Here is a 23405-nt window from a genome sequence, read left to right as displayed (position 1 = left end):
TTTTTATTCTTCAGAATTTTATACTTGTATACAATTAAATATGTTCATATTTATCTCCTTCCCATATCCTCCTCAACAGGCTCCCTCCCAACTTTATAAATTTTTTATTACCCACTGAGTTCATTTAGTGGTTTTTCAAATGTAGGATGGTATGGGGCCAAAAGAAACCAAAAGCAAGAACTCAGTCAGAGTTTAAGTCTTGTGTCTCATTTATTTTTAGAACTTTCACTTGTCACTTCCTTTGAATTGATGGAGAAGATGAATAATATAACTGAATTCATCCTTATCGGCTTGACTCAAAATATGCAGCTTCAGATATTTTCATTTGTTGTGGTTTTCATTGTTTATCTCCTCACCCTGGTTGGCAACATGCTTATCATCGTCACTGTCAGCAGCAGCAGGGCCCTGGAATCTCCGATGTACTTCTTTCTCTCTTTCCTGTCTCTGATTGATGGCTGCTGCTCCTCATCCATGACTCCTAAGATGCTGGCTGACTCTTTCTCTGTGAGGAAAACCATTTCTTTCAGTGGATGTATGACTCAAGTCTTTGCTGAGCATTTTTTCAGTGCTGCTGAGATCATTCTTCTCTCAGTGATGGCTTATGATCTCTATGTGGCCATTTGTAAACCCCTGCACTACGCAATCATCATGAACAGATTTGTGTGTGGCCTCTTGGTGGGAGTAGCCTGGGCTGGAGGTTTTATTCATGTAACCATTCAGATCCTCTTCACGGTTTGGCTGCCTTTCTGTGGCCCCAATGTCATAGACCACTTTATGTGTGATCTGACCCCATTGTTGAAACTTGTCTGCATGGACACACATACTCTGGGTCTCTTTGTTGCTGCCAACAGTGGCTTCATCTGTCTACTAAACTTTGTACTTCTGATTATCTCTTATATAGTCATCTTAAATGCTCTGAAATCTCACAGCAAGGAGAGAAGGCGCAAAGCCCTCTCCACCTGGGTCTCTCATATCACTGTGGTCATCTTATTCTTCGTGCCTTGCATATTTGTGTATCTGCGCCCAGTAACAACCTTCTCTATTGATAAAGCTGTAGCTGTATTTTATACAATGATAGCTCCTATGTTAAACCCCTTAATTTATACCCTCAGAAATGCTGAGGTAAAAAAATGCTATGAAGAAATTCTGGGTCAAAAGTTGACTTCAATGGAAAAAGAATCACATAACATAAATCATCTTTCAAATGGTATAGAGAAAAATTACTCTTAAGATTCTGAGTTTGGTGAGCACCATATGTTAAAGTGTGTCACTATAATATGTCAAACATTCTGAGGAATAATTGAACATTAAATTATGATTATAAAAATATCCCACTTAGATTTATTCATTATTCATTTGCTTGCCAAACTTCAGTCTGCTCTGAGAGTTGGTTAAGGTTCTTGTTCAAGTGTATGGGCTAAGGACACAACTCTAGTAGTCTGAGGCTCAAGGGCTGTTGTTGACAGACATATCTTAATTTGTGGTAGGTTTTTATGGGTTTAACCAAGGAAATTCCCTATATATACACTTTGAGAATTAATATACTTGCCTATTAAAATATCACATTATTAAATAATCTTAGGTTATGTCTTTCATAGCAAAAACACTCCTTGCCACCTCCACACGTGGGAGAGCTGACCTTGGGGACATGAGAAGAGAAGAGAAGAGCTAGCTTGTCATGCCCCTCACCAAGTGTAGCAATCTGGAGAATAGATCCTGCACCTCACCCGGGCAAAACAATAGAGCTGGACTTGGTGTGAGTGCAGGTTAACTGAGCCTGAGGGTGTGAGAGCAGAACTGATCTCACTCATTTCTGTCTGCTCCATTGGGTGAGCTAGCTGGGGCAGTGCTGGAGAGTTTGCCTGGGTGGTAACAATGAGGGGAAGGCTGGCAGGCTGACAAATTCAGCTACCACTCAGGCCCAGAACCAGGACTACAAGGTAGCCCATTCTATAAACCTCATCTATAAACTGCTGGAGCATGTAAAGGGTCAGATCTGCAGACCCAAAGTTACAGGATCTCCATGACACAAGGCAACAATAGGATATTCAAGAGGAGTCCCAGTGAACTCTCAGTATCAGTGGTGTAGCAGAGACCAATGATTCATTGCAATGTATAAAGATGTATAGAATAAAGGGTATATATACTGTTTGACCCACTGGGCCACACTATTATTTCAATGCTGAGATTTTAAAAATTTATTTTGTGTTGTTTTTTGGCTTTTTAGTCTTTTTGTTTTATTTCTCAATTTTGTTTGGGGGGCTTACAAGGACTTAGGGTGGAAATGAGGGGGTAGGGAGATGAGTGGGATCAGGATATATTATGTGAAATCCACAACAAATCAATAAAAAGTTAAAAAAGAAAGTATCTCCCTAAAAATGATGATAATCACAAACTTGTCTTCTTGAATTGTAGAATAAAAGGCTGCATCCTTACTTCTATTTATTCTATAGTTAAAGTCCTATATCTTATAGGTCTTTGAATACTTATGTCAATCCATACTCACTGTTTAAATCACAACATACAACTTTAACATTTTTTTCAATAACATTTCACCATCGAGTATCTTATGTGCTTTATAAATTCTGTGAAATTAAAGACATTGGCTACTTCATCCACTACCTTGTTTGTAATACATAAACTTGGTATAACACAAACATTTGCTAAGTAAATGATCATCAAGTCCATTTGACACTGAAGAACAAATTCATTTTAAAAAGAGATATTTGATAAGTGCTTTGTTTATAACATTGATTACATTTCATTCTTGCTAATAAATAGAAATGGAGACATTAAGATCAGTTTAGTATACCATCCAAAGTTCTTATTTAATTACTCAGGATCATCTGTTGCAAATTTAAGTAGGAGGGGTTTATCATGTGTAACATATTGGCCTACAAAGCAACTGTAAGGCTGGAATTGCAAAGTGAAAAAACCATCAGGAATAACTTGCTGAGGTCCATTTGGTAGAGTAGGTTTTCTAGAGGATGTGTTGCTAGTGCTGAGATCTTGACCCTGTGCTCACAGACATATGTCTGAAGGTGTGCTGTTTTTCTGACCCAAGGATCACTCATCTCTACAGATTCATGCAGAACCCAACCACAGGTAATTATCTCCCAAGTCACTCACATTTAAAAAAAAAAGATAACGCAAAACAAATCTAAAACAAAACAAAGAAAATTACAGATTTGGACACTCTGTGTATCTGGCATGATGTAAAGAGTTCATATATTATATTGTGTTACCATAATGCCTTGTGCTACATTTTCTTTCTTACTTTTATTAGGAAGCCTCTCACATGCAATCTCTAGGTTTCAGAGAATTCGTTCATTTGTTGACTCTTAACACTCTCACTGCTCAACTCTCAGTTTCTCATACATGAAATTTAAGGGACACATTCAAACCATAGTACCCAATTTAGTATCACATATCACAATGGTTAGAGTTTAAAACGATTGACCAGTTCACAATAACATTATTATCATTCAATGTTTATAGTTTATATTGGAGCTCACTTGTGGTGGTGTATTTCATGGTTTTGGAAAAATGTACAATGATACACATCCTCTTTCATAGCATAACGCAGAGTACAGTGGTATATATCCACTATGTTAGTATTGTACAGAGTACAAAAAACACACCCACTACCATAGTCATACAGAGTACAATGGTCCATATCCACTATGTTAGTATTGTACAGAGTACAAAAAACACACCCACTACCATAGTCATACAGACTACAATGGTCCATATCCTCTATGTTAGTATTGTACAGAGTACAAAAAATACACCCACTACCATAGTCATACAGACTACAATGGTCCATATCCTCTATGATAGTATAATACAGAGTACAAAACCAAGCACATCCACTATCATGGCATTATACACAGTACAAAACACACATCATCTGTCCTAGCATCCTACAGAGTTGTTTCACTAAAGTGAACATCTCCTAAGCTACCCCAATTCACTTGTTTCTAGACTGATTACATCTGTTGATCTCTACTTCCTTCGAAGTTTTTCCTTTAAAAAATAGCAAGGAAAAGGAGTCAGGTCAGATCATCAATGGATGAATGGATAGTGAATATTGTACATATACACCATGAATTTTTATTTACCCATAAAGAAAAATGAAATTATGAAACATTTATGAAAATGGACAGGAACTGTAATAAATATTGAAAGTGACTCAGTCTTGGAAAGACAAGGATCACATGTTCTTTCTTATATGTGTGTCTTAGTTTCAGATATTTATATATGTGTACACGTGAGTGAGCATGGGCAAATTCCAGGAAATAGAAAGGAGTCATGAGAGCGTGGGAAAGCATACTTTAAGGGAAAAGTGATTAGGAAGGTTAAGGGAAACAAGGTGCAAAATTCAAAGGTGTCTAAATGATTTAAATAAGGCTTAAGGAGGGCAGGAATGGAGAAAGAAAGGAAGGGAAGGTCAAAAACAACTAAAGAATTATATGGAAATGTCATCAGGAAACATGCTAATTTGTAAACCAATTAAAAATAGAAAAAACTAAAAATGCTAAAAGTGGACTGAGACATTTCTCTTCTCATCTCCTTTCCTCTCTTCTTCCTAGTCTTGTTTTCTTTTCTTCCATTTCCTCCAGTCCTCCTCCCCCTCTTCTTTGTGGCTCCCTTCTATTTTGTTTATTTATTTATTTCTTCAAGGCTGGAGATCGAAACCATGGCATTGTTCTTGTGGTTTTCCAATGCTTTACTTTGCTGTATACTAAGCTTGCCATATCCTTTTACAATCATTGATCTGCCAACATATAAAAATGGTTCCCATCTCACCTATGAATTTCAGCTTAAGTATCACTTTTAAAATAATCTTTTATGCCGGGCAGTGGTCCCGCAGGCCTTTATTCCCAGCACTCGGGAGGCAGAGGCAGGCAGATCTCTGTGAGTTCGAGGCCAGCCTGGTCTACAAGAGCTAGTTTCAGGACAGGAACCAAAAAGCTATGGAGAAACCCTGTCTCAAAAATCCAAAAATAAAATAAAATAAAATAATCTTTTATAATTACCTTAGTCATAGTTTACCTCACCGTTTTCTGTCATAATACTTGAAATATTGTTTTATTAGCATAAAACCAATCATAGATTATAGTTGTATTTTAAAAGCTGCTTCCATTTTTATTTTAAGAAGCCACGACCTTGAAAGAGAGCAAGGAGAAGCATATGCGAGAGTTTGAGAGAGTATTCCACTTTGGAGGGGAGAGATATAATTATATTATAATCTCAAAGATAGACTAAAAGACCCTAAATTTGAGAAAGAAGAATTTAAAAAAGCACAAAAAGATATAAAGACAGTGCAAATAAGATTATATATATTTTTAATTTTGTCTGTCCTGGTAACTACTATGTATCTTGCTAATCACATAGGCTTTGAAACAAAATAGAGTCTGATAATAGCTCAAACAATTCATAGCTAAGAGTTAGCTTCTAAAAACAAATAAATACCTAAAAGTATATACAATTATACACCAAAACTTGTGCAAAACTCAAACGACTAAGTAAAAGGAAAAAACAATTGGCTCCAACAAACCATGAAAGTGATGAAAAAATTATCTTCACTACAAACAGTGAGCTGGGATAATATTTTAATCTTTACTGCCAATTGTCCTTCAAATTTTCTGAAAATATGTTTTTTTTTCCTTTTTATAACCCCCTGTCTCATGTGTCTGATAAATAGGATGGAATTTTTATATATAGATGTTCTTTTGAATATTAGTGGGAAGTCACAGCAAATCTTACTAAGAGTCAGTCTTGAATACACTCCAGATGCTACATTTCATGACACATGCAGCTGTCAGGTATAAAAACCTCCTGTGTTCTGGGAAGAGGATTCTGCAGTCTGTAGTCGTGATCCAGACACAGAGCAAGCAAGATGTGACTACCTCACTGGAAAGGTACTGAGCCACGTGGCTAACTCATATAAAAACTATGGGCTAATGTAAGTTATAAGAATTAGTAAATAAGAAGCCTCAGCTAACGGGCCAATCAGTTTATAATTAAAAAAAAACTCCTATGATCTTTGTTTCTGCCAGGAAGAATGTGCAGTTCTCCTTGTAACTTATATAATTACTCAGAAACACTTTCTTTTCCTAAAACATGATTTTCAAAAGGCATGTGAATGATTTCCTCCAGTTTCAAGTGGATGTATTTGTCAAGAGGAGAGGAGGTGGGTTAAACACATGGAGGGCAGCTATTTTTTTATTGAAGTTGTTAGAAAATAAGAAAGCAAAATCTTCCTTGTTATAAAGGTTAGTGGGATCTTATTATGTGGATGCAGGATTTACCTGAATTTATGTTATTCTAAAATCAGAACACTAATTTTTGTTTCCATCATGTAACTCATTTGAAGTAGTCCTACAATGTAAACAACAATTTTCTGAAATATTCAGAAGAGAAGAAAGCAAGCCACATGCCTTGAAAAATGTCTTCAAGAAATAATGTAACTTTTTTGACTTCTATGTGCATACCCAAATGGAAGAAGATATTTTATTGTCAAGTTAAAAGTCCCTTTCAAACTTCAAAGAAACTCTCAAAAGTTAAGAATTCAGTAATTAGTAGGGGAAACCAGACTTTACAACTGGGTAAACTTTTCACTGAATCTTACATCAATTGAGTTGATCACAATACATTGAGAAACCTTTTGCATGCAAAAAGTTACTGGGAAGATTGCATTAAACATGTAAATGAGTATAGTTTTGGAAAACCAAAGGAAATTGTTAGTGCTTGTTTCATGTCCTTAAAAGCTACAATTCCAACTTGGAAAGTAGAAGATTCATGCTGAAAAGTGATTCCTAAGCCAATACCAAGGTTCCTTTCCTTGAGCCTCTGGTGTACACCTTGTAGATAATGACTCTTTGTGTTGTCTGGAAGTCTATCTTGATCATTACAATAGCCACTTGTCAAATGCAGGTTGTATAGAATTCATTATTATTTTAGATGATGTGACCAGATTCTTTTCTCTAAAGTTAGTCTATCTGAAAGAATGAATGAAACTCGGGTCACATAAAGTGTTTTGGGCAAGGAACATCAATGGGACTTCATAAAATGATGAATATGTAACAAGAAAACAATGAAGGAGTAAAGGAAACTTTTAGAATTGGTATTGACATGTAAAAAAGATATTATTTAACTAGAGAAAATTAGAAGGAATGGATTCATTGTGAATAATTTTAAATTTATTTTGCAAGTACTCAATGAATATATAATTATATATTGACAGCAGTTTGAAAATGAAGGGAGAGAGACTACTGAAGACATACTATTTTGGAGTGCTTTACACATTTATAGGTTGGGAACAGGAGGGATACCTAATACACAAAAAGGAGTTGTCAATGATCTTGCTAGACATCTGAGATTCTGTTAGTTCTGGGCCACATATTGTGTTACATGAAATATTACAGTTTCATTGTTATCCCTTCCATATATGTATACATTAACGTTGAGGAGTTCAGAAGAAGACTTTATTTTGTGACAGAGTGTTGATACAGATAACCAAGTTAAATTCATTATGAAAGGTAACAATCCCTTATGAGTTGATGACTTTATTATAAAGGGAAATTTGAGTAAGCATGGTGACCCATTTTATAACTATAAAACTTGAGAGCTGGATGCAGGAGGATTTGGAGTTCAAGGTCATTCTCAGATACATAGTAAATTTGAAGTCAATCCTAGGCTACATGAGACTTGCCATAAAGTATAAATAAATAAAAAGGTAAGAAATTTTGGTACAGGGAGAGTACCAATTGAATTCACAGTTGGTAATGGATATGCCAGGGAAGAGTACAGAAGAAGATGGTTTCCTAATGGTCTGCTGAAGGACCCATCACTGGGTCTGCTTGGTTTTGAGTTTCTAGCATGCAGGGCTCTTAGACAACAAATCCCAGTTTGTGCTCATTTTAATTTCCTTTCCTTTTCTTTTTAACAGAAACTATAGCAAAAGAGCAATAATTTTGTAACTAAGAAAGTGTTGCTACAAAAGATATCTAAAGCAGCAGAAGTGGGTATTGGGAAGATGCTGGAACACTTTTGGGACTCATGAAAAAAACACCTGAACTCTTTTGAAGGAAGATACTGCTTGCTTGTAGAAGAATGGGCACGGAAAGGTGAATTTGCTGCGGGGAGAGAACTGAAAGTGGAAGCTTCAGAATGCAACCATATGCACATGCGCACACCCACCCCCACTACACCCTGAACAGAATGTTCTCAGAAGCATGGTTGGTAAGGTAGTTGTGGATGAGGTCTCAGATAGAAATGAAAAATGTTTTTAGAAACTGGAAGTAAGGGCCTGGAGGGATGATTGAGCCATTAAAGTCTAGTTTCACAAACAAAGTTACAAAAACAACTGGAAGGTGTTCATTGTTTTAAAACAAAAGATCTTTAACTAATACAGCTATTGACATATATTTGTAGTTCATTCTACTTTAATATGCAAATCACCCTAGTATTCAGAATTATATTTTGTGATTTCATATGGTGCATCTAGTCATGGAATTCCTTTCTGTTCTCTACTACTCTCTACCTCTCCTTTAAATCCACGTGAACTTGTTTCCTCTGAGAAGTATTCCTAGAAACTGGTTTATTAGAAATCCCAATACTGTGAATCTATAGTATGGCATAAATAAATGTTTATGTTGATACTTATTAACCAGTCTTTATCAACTGACCCCACCATTGCATATTAAATCACTTATCACTTAGGGCAGGGAACCTTGCTTTGAATGACTTAGAAATCAATATATTTATAACAGGGAACTTTACACAAACACATGTGGTATATATTTACTTAAATAGATGAATAAAGGAGCACTGATTTTATCATTCTCTAAAGATATTTTCATTGTTTTGTAGGTAAAAATCTTCTCATATATGAAATCAGAACCAATAAAAAAGTAAATGGAACCAAGGAGCAATGTAACTTACTTTGTCCTCTTGGGCCTCTCAGAGAATCCAAAGGTGCAGAAAGGACTTTTTGTTCTGTTCTTGCTCTCCTACATTTTGACCATGGTGGGAAATGTGCTCATTGTTATTACTGTAACTGTTAGTAACAGTCTGGGCTCACCAATGTATTTCTTCCTTGCTAGCTTGTCATTTGTGGATATCATTTATTCATCAGCCATTTCTCCCAAATTAATTTCAGATTTGTTCTTTGGTCAAAATACAATATCCTTTACATTTTGTATGACTCAGCTCTTCACAGAACACTTTTTTGGTGGATCAGAGGTCTTTCTTCTGTTGGCGATGGCCTATGATCGTTATGTGGCCATCTGTAAGCCCTTGCATTATTCGACTATCATGAAGCAATGGGTTTGTGTTGTGTTGTTGATATCATCTTGGATTGGAGGATTTTTTCACTCAGTAATTCAGCTCAGTACTATTTATGGACTCCCATTCTGTGGTCCTAATATCATTGATCATTTTATGTGTGACATGTACCCATTATTAAAGCTTGTTTGTATTGATACTTATGTTATTGGCCTCTTAGTGATGGCTAATGGAGGACTGATCTGCACAATTGTGTTTCTGCTTTTACTCGTCTCTTATGCTGTCATCCTGTACTCTCTAAGGAACCTTAGTCAGGAAGGGAGGTGGAAAGCTCTCTCCACCTGTGGCTCTCACATCATTGTAGTTGTCTCCTTTTTTATTCCCTGTATTTTCATGTATGCACGGCCTGCTAAAACTTTCCCCATTGATAAAATGTTGAGCGTGTTTTATACAGTCATTACCCCCATGATGAACCCCTTGATATACACTCTGAGAAACTCAGAGATGACAAGTGCTATGAAGAAGATCTGGAGAAGAAAAGTTATTTCAGGACAGAAATAAGTGAGTCTTCTTCAAGGGAGAGTGTCATCTGACTGTGATGTTGTTTCCTTATGATGCATATCTTCTGAATTCTGATGTTAACTTCCTTTACTTATAAAGCATTTCTTAAAACACAAGTTAATTAAAATGGTTTTGCTATTAATAAATTTCCATGCTATAACTTTCATAACATCTTGTTTATTATCATACCTTGACCGGCATAATACATCTATAGTAGGGCACCAATGAATAAGAAGTAATGAATTAGTAAGTGAACTCTTTATGGCATTGCACTGATTTTATCTGCATTTATAGTTTACACTGCCACATCTTGTTTAATTTTTAGCTTACTTTTTACATTGATTTATTTTTATAGTAGTTAAATATTTAAATATTATTAGACTCTTGCCACTATTTGATTTCACTTACGTTATATATAGAATTTTGGGTGTCATAATTTTAGAAAATGAAAATAGATAGTTCAATAGAAAAAGTTAGTAGAGATAAAACCTACAAAAGTGTTAAGAATGTAAAATCAGTTTACCTATCAGTCACCTGGATGCTTCCACTCACAGACTGAACTGTGATTAAAGATTCCCCAAGTAAGAATGCTCATCATTCATGAAAAGGATGAGCCTGCAGGACACAAGCTAAGTGAAAATCCAGAAATAGGAAGACAAATAATGCAAAAAGTTATTTCTATGTGGAATATAAAAGTCCTACTTACAGGAGCAGAAACAAATAAAGGATGTCATGGGCTGATTACACAGAATATGTTGGGAATATGGGTGTTTATTATGAAGGACTAATAATTTCCAGGGTCTAAAGTATACCACAGCATATATAGTTGATCATAACTTACTGCATACTTGAAATTTTGTAAGAAGGAAGATCTTGAATGTTCTTATAACAATAAAATTAAGGAAAAATTTTACCACGCAAGCGGATGGATGTGTTAATCAGCTTAATTGTGGTGAATTTTATATACTGCACATGAACTGCTCACCTCTTTCACAGTTCACCCTCTCATGTGTTTTAAATCCCTCGGCCACACATACTGCTACACTTTTGGCCAGTTAAAATGCTGAATAGTTTATTTGAATGGCTTTTGTTGTTAATTTTTTTCTTTAGAACATAGGATCCCTGTTAGTTTATCAATGCTCATGATAGTAGAGATTTAGCAAACCATTTGAATGACTGCCTTATAGAAATGATTAATTGAAAATGTTACAGCAACTTTTTTATTGACACATTTTAAGTAGAATTTTGATAACATTTTCCTTGATGGTTTATGTATATAAGTCTTGCCCAAATATTAGAAAATGCATGTCATTTTTGAGCAATCATGCCAAGCATATTATTTGTGTTTGTTTTCTTGTTCTGATCACAAAGCCTATTAGATATGTAGTATTATTGAACTTACTTTTTACATGCACAAGTACTCTTTCACTAAGGTTCAAAACCCTCCTCCAAATTCATTATCTTGAGATACCCATGACAGATGCTGAATTACAGAAGCCCAGCCTGTGTTCACACATGGTAGGTATGGTTACAAGTGGATGTTGGCAAGAATTTCTGACCTACTTACCTAAATTGAGAAAATTACCTTCATTTACACATATGCACTCATGATACAGTGCAGCATGGGACTTTGGGCTCACATTTTTTTATGAAGAAAACTTTAATGGGACAATCTATGAAATGGTAAGTTGTGTAGGTCACATCAATGTTATTTCTTTAAAAATTTAAATTACATTAAATGACATTTAAATTGCATCTCATTAAATTACATGTCTATCATATTTGTCAAAAATACATATTCATTTTGAGAACTTTAATGGGGAAATCTGTGAAATGGTAAGTTGTGTAGATCACATCAATGTTATTTCTTTAAAAATTTAAATTACATTAAATTATATTTAAATCACATTTAAGTTGCATAATATTAAATTACATGTCTATCATATCTGCCAAAAATACATACTCATTTTCCATGTGCTTATATACATATCTTTTTAATTTTTAACTTTGTTAAAGACACAATTTTAACTGACACAGAGATGGCTCAGCAGTCAAAGGCTCCTACCACCGAGCCTGGTAGATCTGAATTAAATTCCTGGGACTCACATGGTAGAAAGAGAGAAATGACTGTCACACACTGTCTTCTGACCTCTCTACATAAACAATGGCACATGCGCATATACACAAATAAATAAGTAAACACATTTATTTAATAAAAATTTAAGGTATTTTATATTTTATATAATTTCAGAATCAAATACAAATGCAATGTATATAAGTAAGACAATTTATACTGACAGTTCTTGGTAAGACTTTTAGTTTGAGTTATGAAGCAGGCTGCTGTGACCTTTGCTTTACGTGAATCCAAGTGCACATAGACATACATTTAGAAAAAATGGCTTTCATTAAGTATTGCTATATTTTGGGATTTGTCTTTTGATATAATGACAGAAATACTATAATATTTACTAAAGTAGCATAAATTTCAGTAGCCATAGCAAGATGCTATTCTTTGATCTGTCTTTGTTGACTCTTGATTGTGGCAATATTTTAAATTGATTTCAACTATCTGTTTTGAAAATTAACAAAGTTCTATGTCCAAATATACTCCTCAAACAGGAAAAAATACTAATATTATCTACAATATTTTGAAAGAGTATAGACTGAACCTTATGTCATCCTTCATATAAGTTTCCTGGCATAATATAAAGGAGAGAATAACAAAAACAAAAACAAATGCAAGGATTCTTCTTGCATACCTTTATCATGGCTTCCTACAGAATCACATTTTGTATATTTACTTTTCATTTCCTCTTTGTGTACCTTTACAGAGAATACATGCACCAGCAATAAATAAATGAAATAAAAATTTGAAAAAGAAATAAAATTGATATAAGCTTATTGAGTTTCACCACCTGTCCCAGTAAAGTTCTCTGTGTAGCAAAAGGGAACTCAGGGCGGCACTCTGCATCTGATCATGTGCACAGTATGGCAGGCATTCCTTTACATAAAACCGCTCCTGAATTTTTCTTTTTTTCTTTTATTATTATTATTATTACAAATTTTCACCTCCTCCCCTCCTCCCATTTATCTCCCCCTCCCCTCCCCCCTTCTTCTCCCTGTCCAGTCCAAAGAGGAGTCAGAAATCCCTGCCCTGTGGGAAGTCCAAGGTCTTCCCACCTCCATCCAGGTCTAGGAAGGTGAGCATCCAAACAGACTAGGTTCCCACAAAGCCAGTACATGGAGTAGAATCAAAACCCAGTGCCATTGTCCTTGGCTTCTCAGTCAGCCCTCCATGTCAGCCACGTTCAGAGAGTCCGGTTTGATCACATGCTCCATCAGTCCCAGTCCAGCTAGCCTTGGTGAGATCCCATTAGATCGGCCTCACCGTCACAGTGGGTGGGTGCACCCCTCGTGGTCCTGACTTCCTTGCTCATGTTCTCCCTCCTTCTGCTCCTCATTTGGACCTTGGGAGCTCAGTCCAGTGCTCCACTGTGGGTCTCTGTCTCTATCTCCATCCATCACCAGATGAAGGTTCTATGGTGATATGCAAGATATTCATCAGAGGGGCTATAGTATAGGGCCAGTTCAGGCTCTCTCTCCTCAGCTGCTCAAGGAAGAAGCTGGGGACATCTCCTTGGATACCTGTGAACCCCACTAACGTCTAGTCTCTTGCCAACCCTAAAATGGCTCCCTTAATTAAGATATCCACTTCCCTGCTCCCATACCCACTCCTCCTCCATCCCAACTGTCCCATTCCCCCAAGTTCTCCCCATCCTCCCCTTCTCACTTCTCTCTCCCCATCTCCCCTTACCTCCGTCCCACCCCCACCCCCAAGCTCTCAATTTTTGCTGGCAATCTTGTCTACTTTCAATATCCAGGAGGATAACTACATGGTTTTTTTTGGGGGGGGGGGCGTTCACCTTCCTATTAGCTCCTCTAGGGTCATGAATTATAGGCTCAATATCATTTATTTATGGCTAGAATCCACTAATGAGTGAATACATACCATATTCCTCTTTTTGGGTCTGGGTTACTTCACTCAGGATAGTGTTCTCTATTTCCATCCATTTGTGTGCAAAATTCAAGATAGCATTGTTTTTTACCAATGAGTAGTACTCTAATGCGTATATATTCCATACTTTATCCATTCTTTTCTTTCTTTCTTTTCTTTTTTTCCTCCTGGTACAAAAGCCCTTCTTTAATAGCACATGGAGGCTTAAATACCCAGCAGTCAAAGGTCAACAGGTGAAAATCCCATCCTCTGATTCTCTAGGCAAGGCACAGCTTTTAGTAACTTCAATTAGAAGGCTCTAGCAGCTAAAGGCCAGGACTTCAATTGGTCCCAACACTTAACTAGCAGAAAATATGTTTAAAGTATACTTTTGATAAAGACTGTTTTTAAAATACAGAAAGCTAATAGCCGGCATTCCAAATTAATATCACCTATGGAAATTTTGGCAGATATTTCACTAGAGAAATGATGCGGGATTACTAAACATGTGACAGCTCATTCATTGGCATTAAACATGATCACCTGTATAATTCACAAATAAACTGCTAAGTGATTATCATCAAATCCTTAAAAGAGTTAATATTTTAAAATATATGTTAGTAGTAGTAGTAGTAGTAGTAGTATTTGGTAGCAATCACTAATAGGAACAAATTCCCTGTTTAATTTGAATTAGATGATAACCTGGATATTAATCATACAAGGCACTAATAACAAGAACTCTAAATAAAAGCTATTGGCATATGCAAAACTCAGGGATTTTACATACATACCTGCATGCCGTAGGTATGTATGTAAATTTTTTGAAACAGTTTCTCTGAATAACTTTGGTGCCTGTCCTGAAACTATCTCTTTTTGACTAGACTTGCCTTAAAGAGATCCACCTTCCTCTACCTCCCAAGTTCTGGGATTAAAGGCCTGCACCATCACCACCTGTCTATTTCTCATAAGATAGTAAACAGTGCTGCGTGTGGTACCACATGTGTTTAATCCCAGGGATGGGGGGCCAAGGCAGACTGATCTTTGTGAATTCTAGTCCAGCCTGGTTCTAGGATAGGGTTAGTTCCAGGACAACTAGAAACCCTTGTCTCGAAAAAATAAGTAGAGAATAAACAGTGTAATAATAAACCAAAAAGTGATATTTTGAATGAATAATTAAAAAGCTGAGGAGTCCATATAAGTTCAAAAATTAGTAAACGAAATTAGTGTTACTGCTAAACTAAATTTACTCTCTGGGTCACAGTGAGTAAATACTAATGTATCTATGATAAATGATTAGAAACAAGAAATAAAAACCATCTAGAAAACATGAAAACATGATTTTTCTAAAGACTGATGCCTTGTTGTCTGAGTGAAAGATAATAACTACAATACTTCAGTATTACTAAGTATAAGTCTTTATGTTTTAAAAATTTAGAAATGTTTAAATTATTTTAGTATATTGTGTGTGTATGGGTGTGTCTGTGTCTCTTTGTCTGTATATGTGCTGTTTGTGTTTCTCTGTCTCTGGTTCCATGACTGTATATGTATGTTGTGTTTGTGTGTGTGTGTGTGTGTGTGTGTGTCTGTGTGTGTGGTTTGTGTGTTTGTAAGGTAGTTGTCTGTGTTTCAGAAACATTGAACTTTGCTTGGTTATAGCCCATGAAGCAGCTCCTAATCAAAAAAAAGAGCTTTTATGCCTACCCATCAGTAAAAACTTAGCTTTAAGCTGGAGCTTGTGAAATATAGCCAGATCATCATTTCCACTACTCTTCGATCCATGCTAAAAGTCAGCCAGTCTCTCTCTTAACATTATATTAAATCCACAAAGATACTAAATTCTACTATGTTTCAAAATGTTATTGGTTTTCTAAACTTCTTTATTTTAAAGACATTGTTTTCTACATATATAAATTTCTGTGAAAGGTATTTATATATTATTTTAAAGAACTGTACATAGTATTCAAATATACAGGAGCTGTGGTGTCATTTCCCAATGCAAACAATACATTTTTGGAAATTACTTTTACAAAATGATGATAATCAACTATGAAAAAATAAAAAATTGTATTAATTACTAATCATAACTCTTCACTTATTCATTTGTAATTCAGAGCTATTATAACTTCAATATAGAAGCCACTAGAATTACATGAATGGCTTAGAACACTTTTAGAATACATATGAGATAAGGTCATGATATTATCTTGAAAGGGAAGCTCCAAAGAAGATAAGACAACAAAATATGCTACTTTAGGCAAAATAATACTTTGGAGATTCAACAGGCATTTTGATTATTCCAAACTATACCTTTAAGTTGGAAAGGGCTTCAGCTTTGTATGAGCTTAGGTGGAAGCACATACAGGTAAGATTTGTTATAATTCTGTTATTATAATAACAGATACCATAATGTTATTCTTATTCAGGTCATATGCCACTCCTAGGCACACACTTTTGAAAATAACATCCTATAATTTCCAATTATGCATTGTCATATGTCATCCAGTTACAACACATGACACGGCTTTCTCACTGATTCTCACATGCACATTGACTCAAGGAAAATGCTATCTTTTACAATTTTCTTCTGTTTAATGACAAATTTTTCAGTTTGAATATTTTATAGATAAGAAAATACTCTTTACCCGATCTTACTCTTATATTTTCATTTTATGACCCTATTAAAGAGGTTGTTTTTTTAATAAAAAGCGTAAAAAAAGTGTGTTTCAGAGTACACAAATTGTTAATTTACTGGGAAGATATATTGCTAACTTCATTAGATAGATTTCCTTATACTTGAAATTTTCTGAAGTTTTAACCCTGAAACTCTTTGCCTTTTGTTCCATCGGTATAATTTGAAATATTTTCTTTCTTTCTTTTTTTTTTAGGATTTTATATTCTTTTTTGTTTTATTGAAAGAAAAAAAAAGAAATTCCCGCCTCCTCTCATCCTCCCATTTCCCTCCCCCTCCTCCCCGTCTTCTCCTCCTCCCCCCACTCCTCTTCCCCTCCCTCTCCAGTCCAAAGAGCAGTCAGGGTTCCCTGCCCTGTGGAAATTCCAAGGTCCTCCCCCCTCCATCCAGGTCTAGGAAGGTGAACATCCATACTGGCTAGGCTCCCACAAAGCCAGAACATGAAGTAGGATCAAAAGCCAGTGCCATTGTCTTTGGCTTCTCATCAGCCCTCATTGTCCGCCATGTTCAGAGTCTGGTTTTATCCCATGCTTTTTCAGTCACAGTCCAGCTGGCCTTGGTGAGCTCCCAATAGATCAGCCCCACTGTCTCAGTGGGTGGGTGCACCCTCGTGGTCCTGACTTCCTTGCTCATGTTCTCCCTCCTCTGCTCTTCATTGGGACCTTGGGAGCTCAGTCCAATGCTCCAGTGTGGGTCTCTGTCTCTATCTCCATTCATCGCCAGATGAAGGTTCTATGGTGATATGGAAGATATTCATCAGTATGTCTATAGGATAGGGTCATTTCAGGTTCCCTATCCTCAGCTGCCCAAGGAGCTAACTGGGGACATCGCCCTGGGCACCTGAGAACCCCTCTAGGTTCAAGTCTCTTGCCAACCCTAAGATGGCTCCCTTAATTAAGTTATGTGATTCCCTGCTCCTCTATCCAACCTTCCTTTCTCCCAATCACCCCGTTTCCCCAAGTTCCCCCCTTCTCCCCTTCTTACTTTTCTCTTCCCATCTCCCCTTACCCCCGTCCCACCCCACCCCCAAGTTCCCCCCTTCTCCCCTTCTTACTTTTCTCTTCCCATCTCCCCTTACCCCCGTCCCACCCCACCCCCAAGTTCCCAATTTTTTGCCCGGCAATCTTGTCTACTTCCCATACCCAATATAATAACTATATGTTTTTCTTTGGGTTCACCTTCTTATTTAGCTTCTCTAGGATCACGAATTATAGGCTCAATGTCATTTATTTATGGCTAGAAACCAATTATACATGATTGCATCCCATGTTCATCTTTTTGGGTCTGGGTTACATCACTCAGGATAGTGTTTTCTATTTCAATCCATTTGCATGCAAAATTCAAGATGTCATTGTTTTTTTTAACGCTGAGTAGTACTCTAATATGTATATATTCCACACTTTCTTCATCCATTCTTCCATTGAAGGGTATCTGTAGTAATATGAGCGGCGGCGGGGCTACGTCCCCAAAACCCCCAGCCGCCTGCCCGGCTAGCTTATGCCCCGAAATAATTACACAGACACTGTATTCATTTAAACACTGCTCTGGCCCATTCCTATCTAGCCTCTTCTAGGCTAATTCTCACATCCCGATCAACCCATCTCTAATCATCTGTGAGCACCGGTCTTACCGGGAAGATTCTAGCCTAAGTCCATCCTGGGTCAGAGCTGGGGCATGGCATCTCTCTGAAGTGTCTGCTCCGGAGAGGAGAGCTGCGGAGTCTGACCTCACTTCCTCTTCCTCCCAGCGTTCTGTTCTGTTTACTCCACCCACCTAAGGGTGGGCCTATCCAATGGGCCTAGCAGTTTCTTTATTGCTTAGCCAATGAAATCAACAGATTGACATATGACACTCCCACATCAGGTATCTAGGTTTTTCCAGGTTCTGGCTATTACAAATAATGCTGCTATGAACATAATTGAACAAATGCTTTTGTAATATGATAGGGCATCTCTTGGGTATATTCCCAAGAGTGGCATTGCTGGGTCCAGGGGTAGGTTGATCCCGAATTTCCTGAGAAACTGACACAATGCTTTCCAAAGTGGTTGTACAAGTTTGAATTCTCACCAGCAATGGATGAGTGTACCCCTTCCTCCACAACCTCTCCAGCAAAGGCTATCATTGGTGTTTTTGATTTTAGCCATTCTGACAGGTGTAAGATGTTATCTCAGAGTTGTTTTGACTTGCATTTCCCTGATTGCTAAGGAGGTTGAGCATGACCTTAAGTGTATTTTGGCCATTTGAACTTCTTCTGTTGAGAATTCTCTGTTCAGTTCAGTGCCCCATTTTTAAATTGGGTTAATTAGCATTTTAAAGTCTAGTTGCTTGAGTTCTTTATATGTTTTGGAGATCAGGCTTTTGTCTGTGGCGGGGTTGATGAAGATCTTCTCCCAGTCAGTAGGTTGCCTTTTTGTCTTAGTGACAGTGTCTTTTGCTTTACCGAAGCTTCTCAGTTTCAGGAGGTCCCATTTTTTTCAATGTTGCCCTTAATGTCTGTGCTGCTGGGGTTATACGTAGGAAGTGATCTCCTGTGCCCGTATGTTGTAGTGTACTTCCCACTTTTTCTTCTGCCAGGTTCAGTGTGTTCAGATTGATATTGAGGTCTTTAATCCATTTGGACTTGAGTTTTGTGCATGGTGATAGATATGGATCTATTTTTATTCTTCTACAGGTTGACATCCAGTTATGCCAGCACCATTTGTTGAAGATGCTTTCTTTCTTCCATTGTATACTTTTAGCTCCTTTATTGAAAATCAGGTGTTTATAGGTTTTGTGGGTTAAAATCCGTGTCTTCTATTCGATTGCACTTCTCTGTTGTTATGCCAATACCAAGCTGTTTTCAATACTGTAGCTCTGTAATAGAGTTTGAAGTCAGGGATGGTAATGCCTCCAGAAGTTCCTTTATTGTATAAGATTGCTTTGGCTATCCTGGGTTTTTTGTTTTTCCATATAAAGTTGATTATTGTCCTCTCAAGATCTGTGAAGAATTTTGATGGGACCTTGATTGGGATTGCATTAAATCTATAGATTGCCTTTGATAGAACTGCCAATTTTACTATGTTGATCCTCTTAATACAAGCGCATGGGAGATCCTTCCATTTTCTGGTGTCCTCTTCAATTTCTTTCTTCAATTCCTTAAAGTTCTTGTCAAATAGATCTTTCACTTCCTTGGTTAGATTTATCCCAAGATACTTTATGCTATTTGTGGCTATTGTAAAATGTTAAATTTCTCTTAATTCCCTCTCTGCTTCTCTATCCAATATGTATCCAAATATCTGGAGTATATGTTCTATCTCTATCGATGCCAGGCAAAATAAAAGTTTATATCAGAAGTGATGGAGGAAGGTCATTGGCTGATAAAGGAACTGCCTTGGCCCATTTTATTGGTTAGGACATAGGTAGGTGGAGTAAACAGAACAGAATGCTGGGAGGAAGAGGAAGTGAGCTCAGACTCGACAGCTCTCCTCTCTGGAGCAGACGCCTCAGAGAGACGCCATGCTCCCCGCTCCAGGGAAGATGCACGCTATGAAGCTCCGACTCAGGATGGACTTAGGCTAGAATCTTCCCGGTAAGACCGGTGCTATACAGATGATAAGAAATGGGCTAGTCCAGGTGCGAGAGTTAGCCTAGAAGAGGCTAGGTAGAAATGAGCCAAGCAGTGTTTAAATGAATACAGTTTGTGTGTTGTTATTTCGGGGCAAAAGCTAACTGAGCAGGCGGCTGGGGTGTTGGGGACGCAGCCCCGCCGCCCATACTACTACAAATGGTGCCCAACGTGGGGTTATTTTGTCCCCAACTCACAGAAAGCCCTTTGGCTCTGTCAATTTTAGGAAAACATCATTTTTTTTTATCTTTTTTTAAAAATTTCATGTTGTGTTATGAGCGGCGGGGCTGTGTCCCCGGCACCCAGCCACCTGCATGGCTAGCTTATGCCCCGAAATAATTACATGGAAACTGTATTCTTTTAAACACTGCTTGGCCCATTAGTTCCAGCCTTTTATTGGCTAACTCTTACATATTGATCTAACCTATTTCTAATAATCTGTGTAGCCCACGAGGTGGCTTACCAGGGAAGATCTTAACCTGCCGCTGTCTGGAGTGGGAGAATCATGGCGACTCCCTGACTCCCTGACTTAGTTTCTTTCTCTTAGCATTCTGTTCTGTTTTCTCTGCCTATCTAAATTCTACCCTATCAGAGGGCCAAGTAAGTTTCTTTATTACTTAACCAATGAAAGCAACAGATAAGATACAACACCCACCTCCATCATTTTTCCTTTTTCTGTTTAAACAAAAAAGAAAGGCTTTCATTTTAACATAGTAAGATTTTATATAACAAAGCAGTTATCAAGCAAGAATTACAGTTACAATACTTATATCTACTTTATCTTTTATTATAACTAAGGAAAACTATAACTATCCATTCTTTAAATCCATCAAAGACTCCAGAAGGATATAATATTACCTAAGCAAATAAAAAGTCCAAAACTCTAGAAATGACAGAGACATCTCGCTGTCTGGACAGTCACCCAAAGTTCCTCTGTACTGTTGGGGCATCCATCTTTGGCCAATAGGCCCATAGTATCCAGCAGACATTTTCATGAAGCATGAAATTTTAAAGGCAGTTTAGTCACTATCTGCTGTGTCCTGCAGAATGCTCGCAAACTCTTTCATGAATCAGGAACCCCGAAATACCATATCTTTAGGCAAGTTCAGCAGTCCTCTTTCTGTGGGTTCTTTGTGTCCAGTTTATGCATCAGTCCAGGCAAGAGCAGTTTCTTGCCCAAATGGCTATCAAACTCCATAAGGATCCTCATCAATGCCCATTGTCCTTTTGAAGTAGATTGGTGCTGCCAGGAACAGCCATGTCTTATTGTTATGAAAAACTCTAAGTTATTAAAATATTAAATGCCATATTCTGTAGTCTTTGAAAGATATGAAGAATGCCTATCTTACTGAAATATATCTCTATATATCTAGAAAATCTAACTAACATGACTACAAATTTGACTATTATAGATGATTATCCATTAGCAACCTATATTTCCTAATTATACATTACATTTTAAAAATGAACTACATAATCACAATACCTTAGTCAAGAACAGAAATACATATACATATAAGAAAATTGACCTTAAAATCCATACCAATGCAAATTATTCCTATCTATATCAATTTCATAGTGTGCAAGAATTTTTAAAATACAATCTTTTCTTTATATAGCTATTCCTGTTCATACTTCCTCCCCTCCTCCTGACCCACCCTTTCCCCACACCACTTACCCCATCCACTCCTCAGAAATGATTAGACATCCCAAGGGGAGTCAACAAAGTCTGACAGATCACTTTGATGTAGGAACAAGGTCTTCCCCACTATATCTAGGTTGAGTAAGGTATCCTTCCAAAAAGAATGTGTTCTAAGATGCCAATTTAAGCAATAGGAATAAATCCTGGTGCTACTGCCAGTGGCCCCATAGACTGCTCAAGCCTCACAACTGTTCCCCACATATAAATGGGCCTAGTTTGGTCCAAAGCAGGTTCCCTTGTTATTGGTCTAGAGTCAGTGAGTTCTCACTAGCTCAAGGCAGCTGTTTCTGTGGGTATCACCATCATGGTCTTGACCCTTCTGCTCATATTACCACTCCTCCCTCTCTTTGACTGGTCTCCAGAAGTTTGGCCCAGTGTTTATCCGTGGATCTCTGTATCTGCTTCCTTCAGTTGCTTGGATCAAGGCTCTATGATGACAATCAATCTTATTACAAGGGATGTCCAGTTTAGGCATCCTCTCTACTGTTGCTTACAGTCTTAGCTGGGGTCATCCTTGTGGATTCCTGGGAACTTCCCTAGTGCCATGCTTCTCGCTAGCCCTTTAATGGCTTCCTCAATCAAGATAGCTCTTTGGTTTCTCTCTCTCTCTCTTTGTCCTTCCCCCTTCTTGAGAATACTCTTCCCTCATCTCCTTCTCCTTCTTTTCTCCCTACTTTTTCCCTTTCCCCTTCCCTTCTCCCCCCACCCTTGACTCCAAGTTTCTCAGAAAATCTTGTCTGTTTCCTCTTCCCAGGGTGATCCATGTATATCTCTCTTAAGCTTCTCTTTTTTACCCAGTTTCTCTGGGATTATGTACTTTAGGCTATTTTTCCTTGGCTTTACATCTAATATTCACTAATGAGTACCTACCATGTTTGTGTATCTGGGTCTAGTTACCTCACCTAGGACAGTTTTTTTCTAGTTCCATCCATTCTCATGCAAATTTTAAGATACCATTGTTTTCTTACCAATAAGTAGTACTTCATTTTGTAAATGTACCACAACATTAAATTAAATGGAGAGAAACATAAAGTGATCCACTAAAATTGGGAACAAGAGAAGGCTGCCCACTCTTTCCTTATCTATTTAACATAGTACTTGAAGTACTAGCTAGAGCAATGAGACAACAAAAGATCAAAAGCATACAAATTGGAAAGGAATAAATCAAACCTTTACTATTTGCAAGGGCATGATAGTATGCATAAGTAACTCCAGAAATTCTACAAGGGAACTCCTACAGCTGTTAAATACTTTAGCAATGTGGCAGGATACAAGATTGACTCAAAAAATTAATAGCCCTCCTATATACAAACATTAAAGGGGCTGAGAAAGAAATCAGGAACATCACCATTTATAACAGCCACACATAACACAAAATATCCTGGGATAAAACTAACCAAAGAACTGAAAGACCTATATGCCATGAACTTTAAGTCTTTGAAGAAAGAAATTGAAAAGACATCAAGAAACAGAGTGATCATCTATGCTCTTAGATAGGTAAGATCAACACAGTAAAAATGGCAATTTTTACAGGTGCTTTTTTTTTGATTTTTGAGTCAGGGTT

The 23405-nt window shown here is 37.2% G+C and overlaps 3 protein-coding genes across 3 annotated transcripts in view; all 3 read left to right on the top strand.

Moving 5' to 3' along the window:
• Positions 1-23405, top strand: part of LOC142855783 (uncharacterized) — a 237274-nt gene that overhangs the window by 48862 nt on the left and 165007 nt on the right. The window lies entirely within an intron of this gene.
• Positions 250-1230, top strand: LOC142855678 (olfactory receptor 4C12-like). Its single transcript, XM_075982129.1, has one exon. The coding sequence runs from the start codon at positions 250-252 to the stop codon at positions 1228-1230; it is 981 nt and encodes a 326-aa protein (XP_075838244.1).
• On the top strand, positions 8923-9852 carry LOC142855787 (olfactory receptor 4A47-like). Its single transcript, XM_075982192.1, has one exon. The coding sequence runs from the start codon at positions 8923-8925 to the stop codon at positions 9850-9852; it is 930 nt and encodes a 309-aa protein (XP_075838307.1).

This window comes from Microtus pennsylvanicus, chromosome 8, assembly GCF_037038515.1.
Source record: "Microtus pennsylvanicus isolate mMicPen1 chromosome 8, mMicPen1.hap1, whole genome shotgun sequence".
Classification (NCBI taxonomy): Eukaryota; Metazoa; Chordata; class Mammalia; order Rodentia; family Cricetidae; genus Microtus; species Microtus pennsylvanicus.
The sequence above is the reverse complement of the archived record's forward strand: the minus strand, read 5'-3'. Positions and strand labels throughout refer to the sequence as shown.

Excerpts from the sequence above, each read along its gene's own strand:
- LOC142855678 (XM_075982129.1), top strand. The coding sequence starts at position 250 with ATGGAGAAGATGAATAATATAACTGAATTCATCCTTATCGGCTTGACT.
- LOC142855787 (XM_075982192.1), top strand. The coding sequence starts at position 8,923 with ATGGAACCAAGGAGCAATGTAACTTACTTTGTCCTCTTGGGCCTCTCA.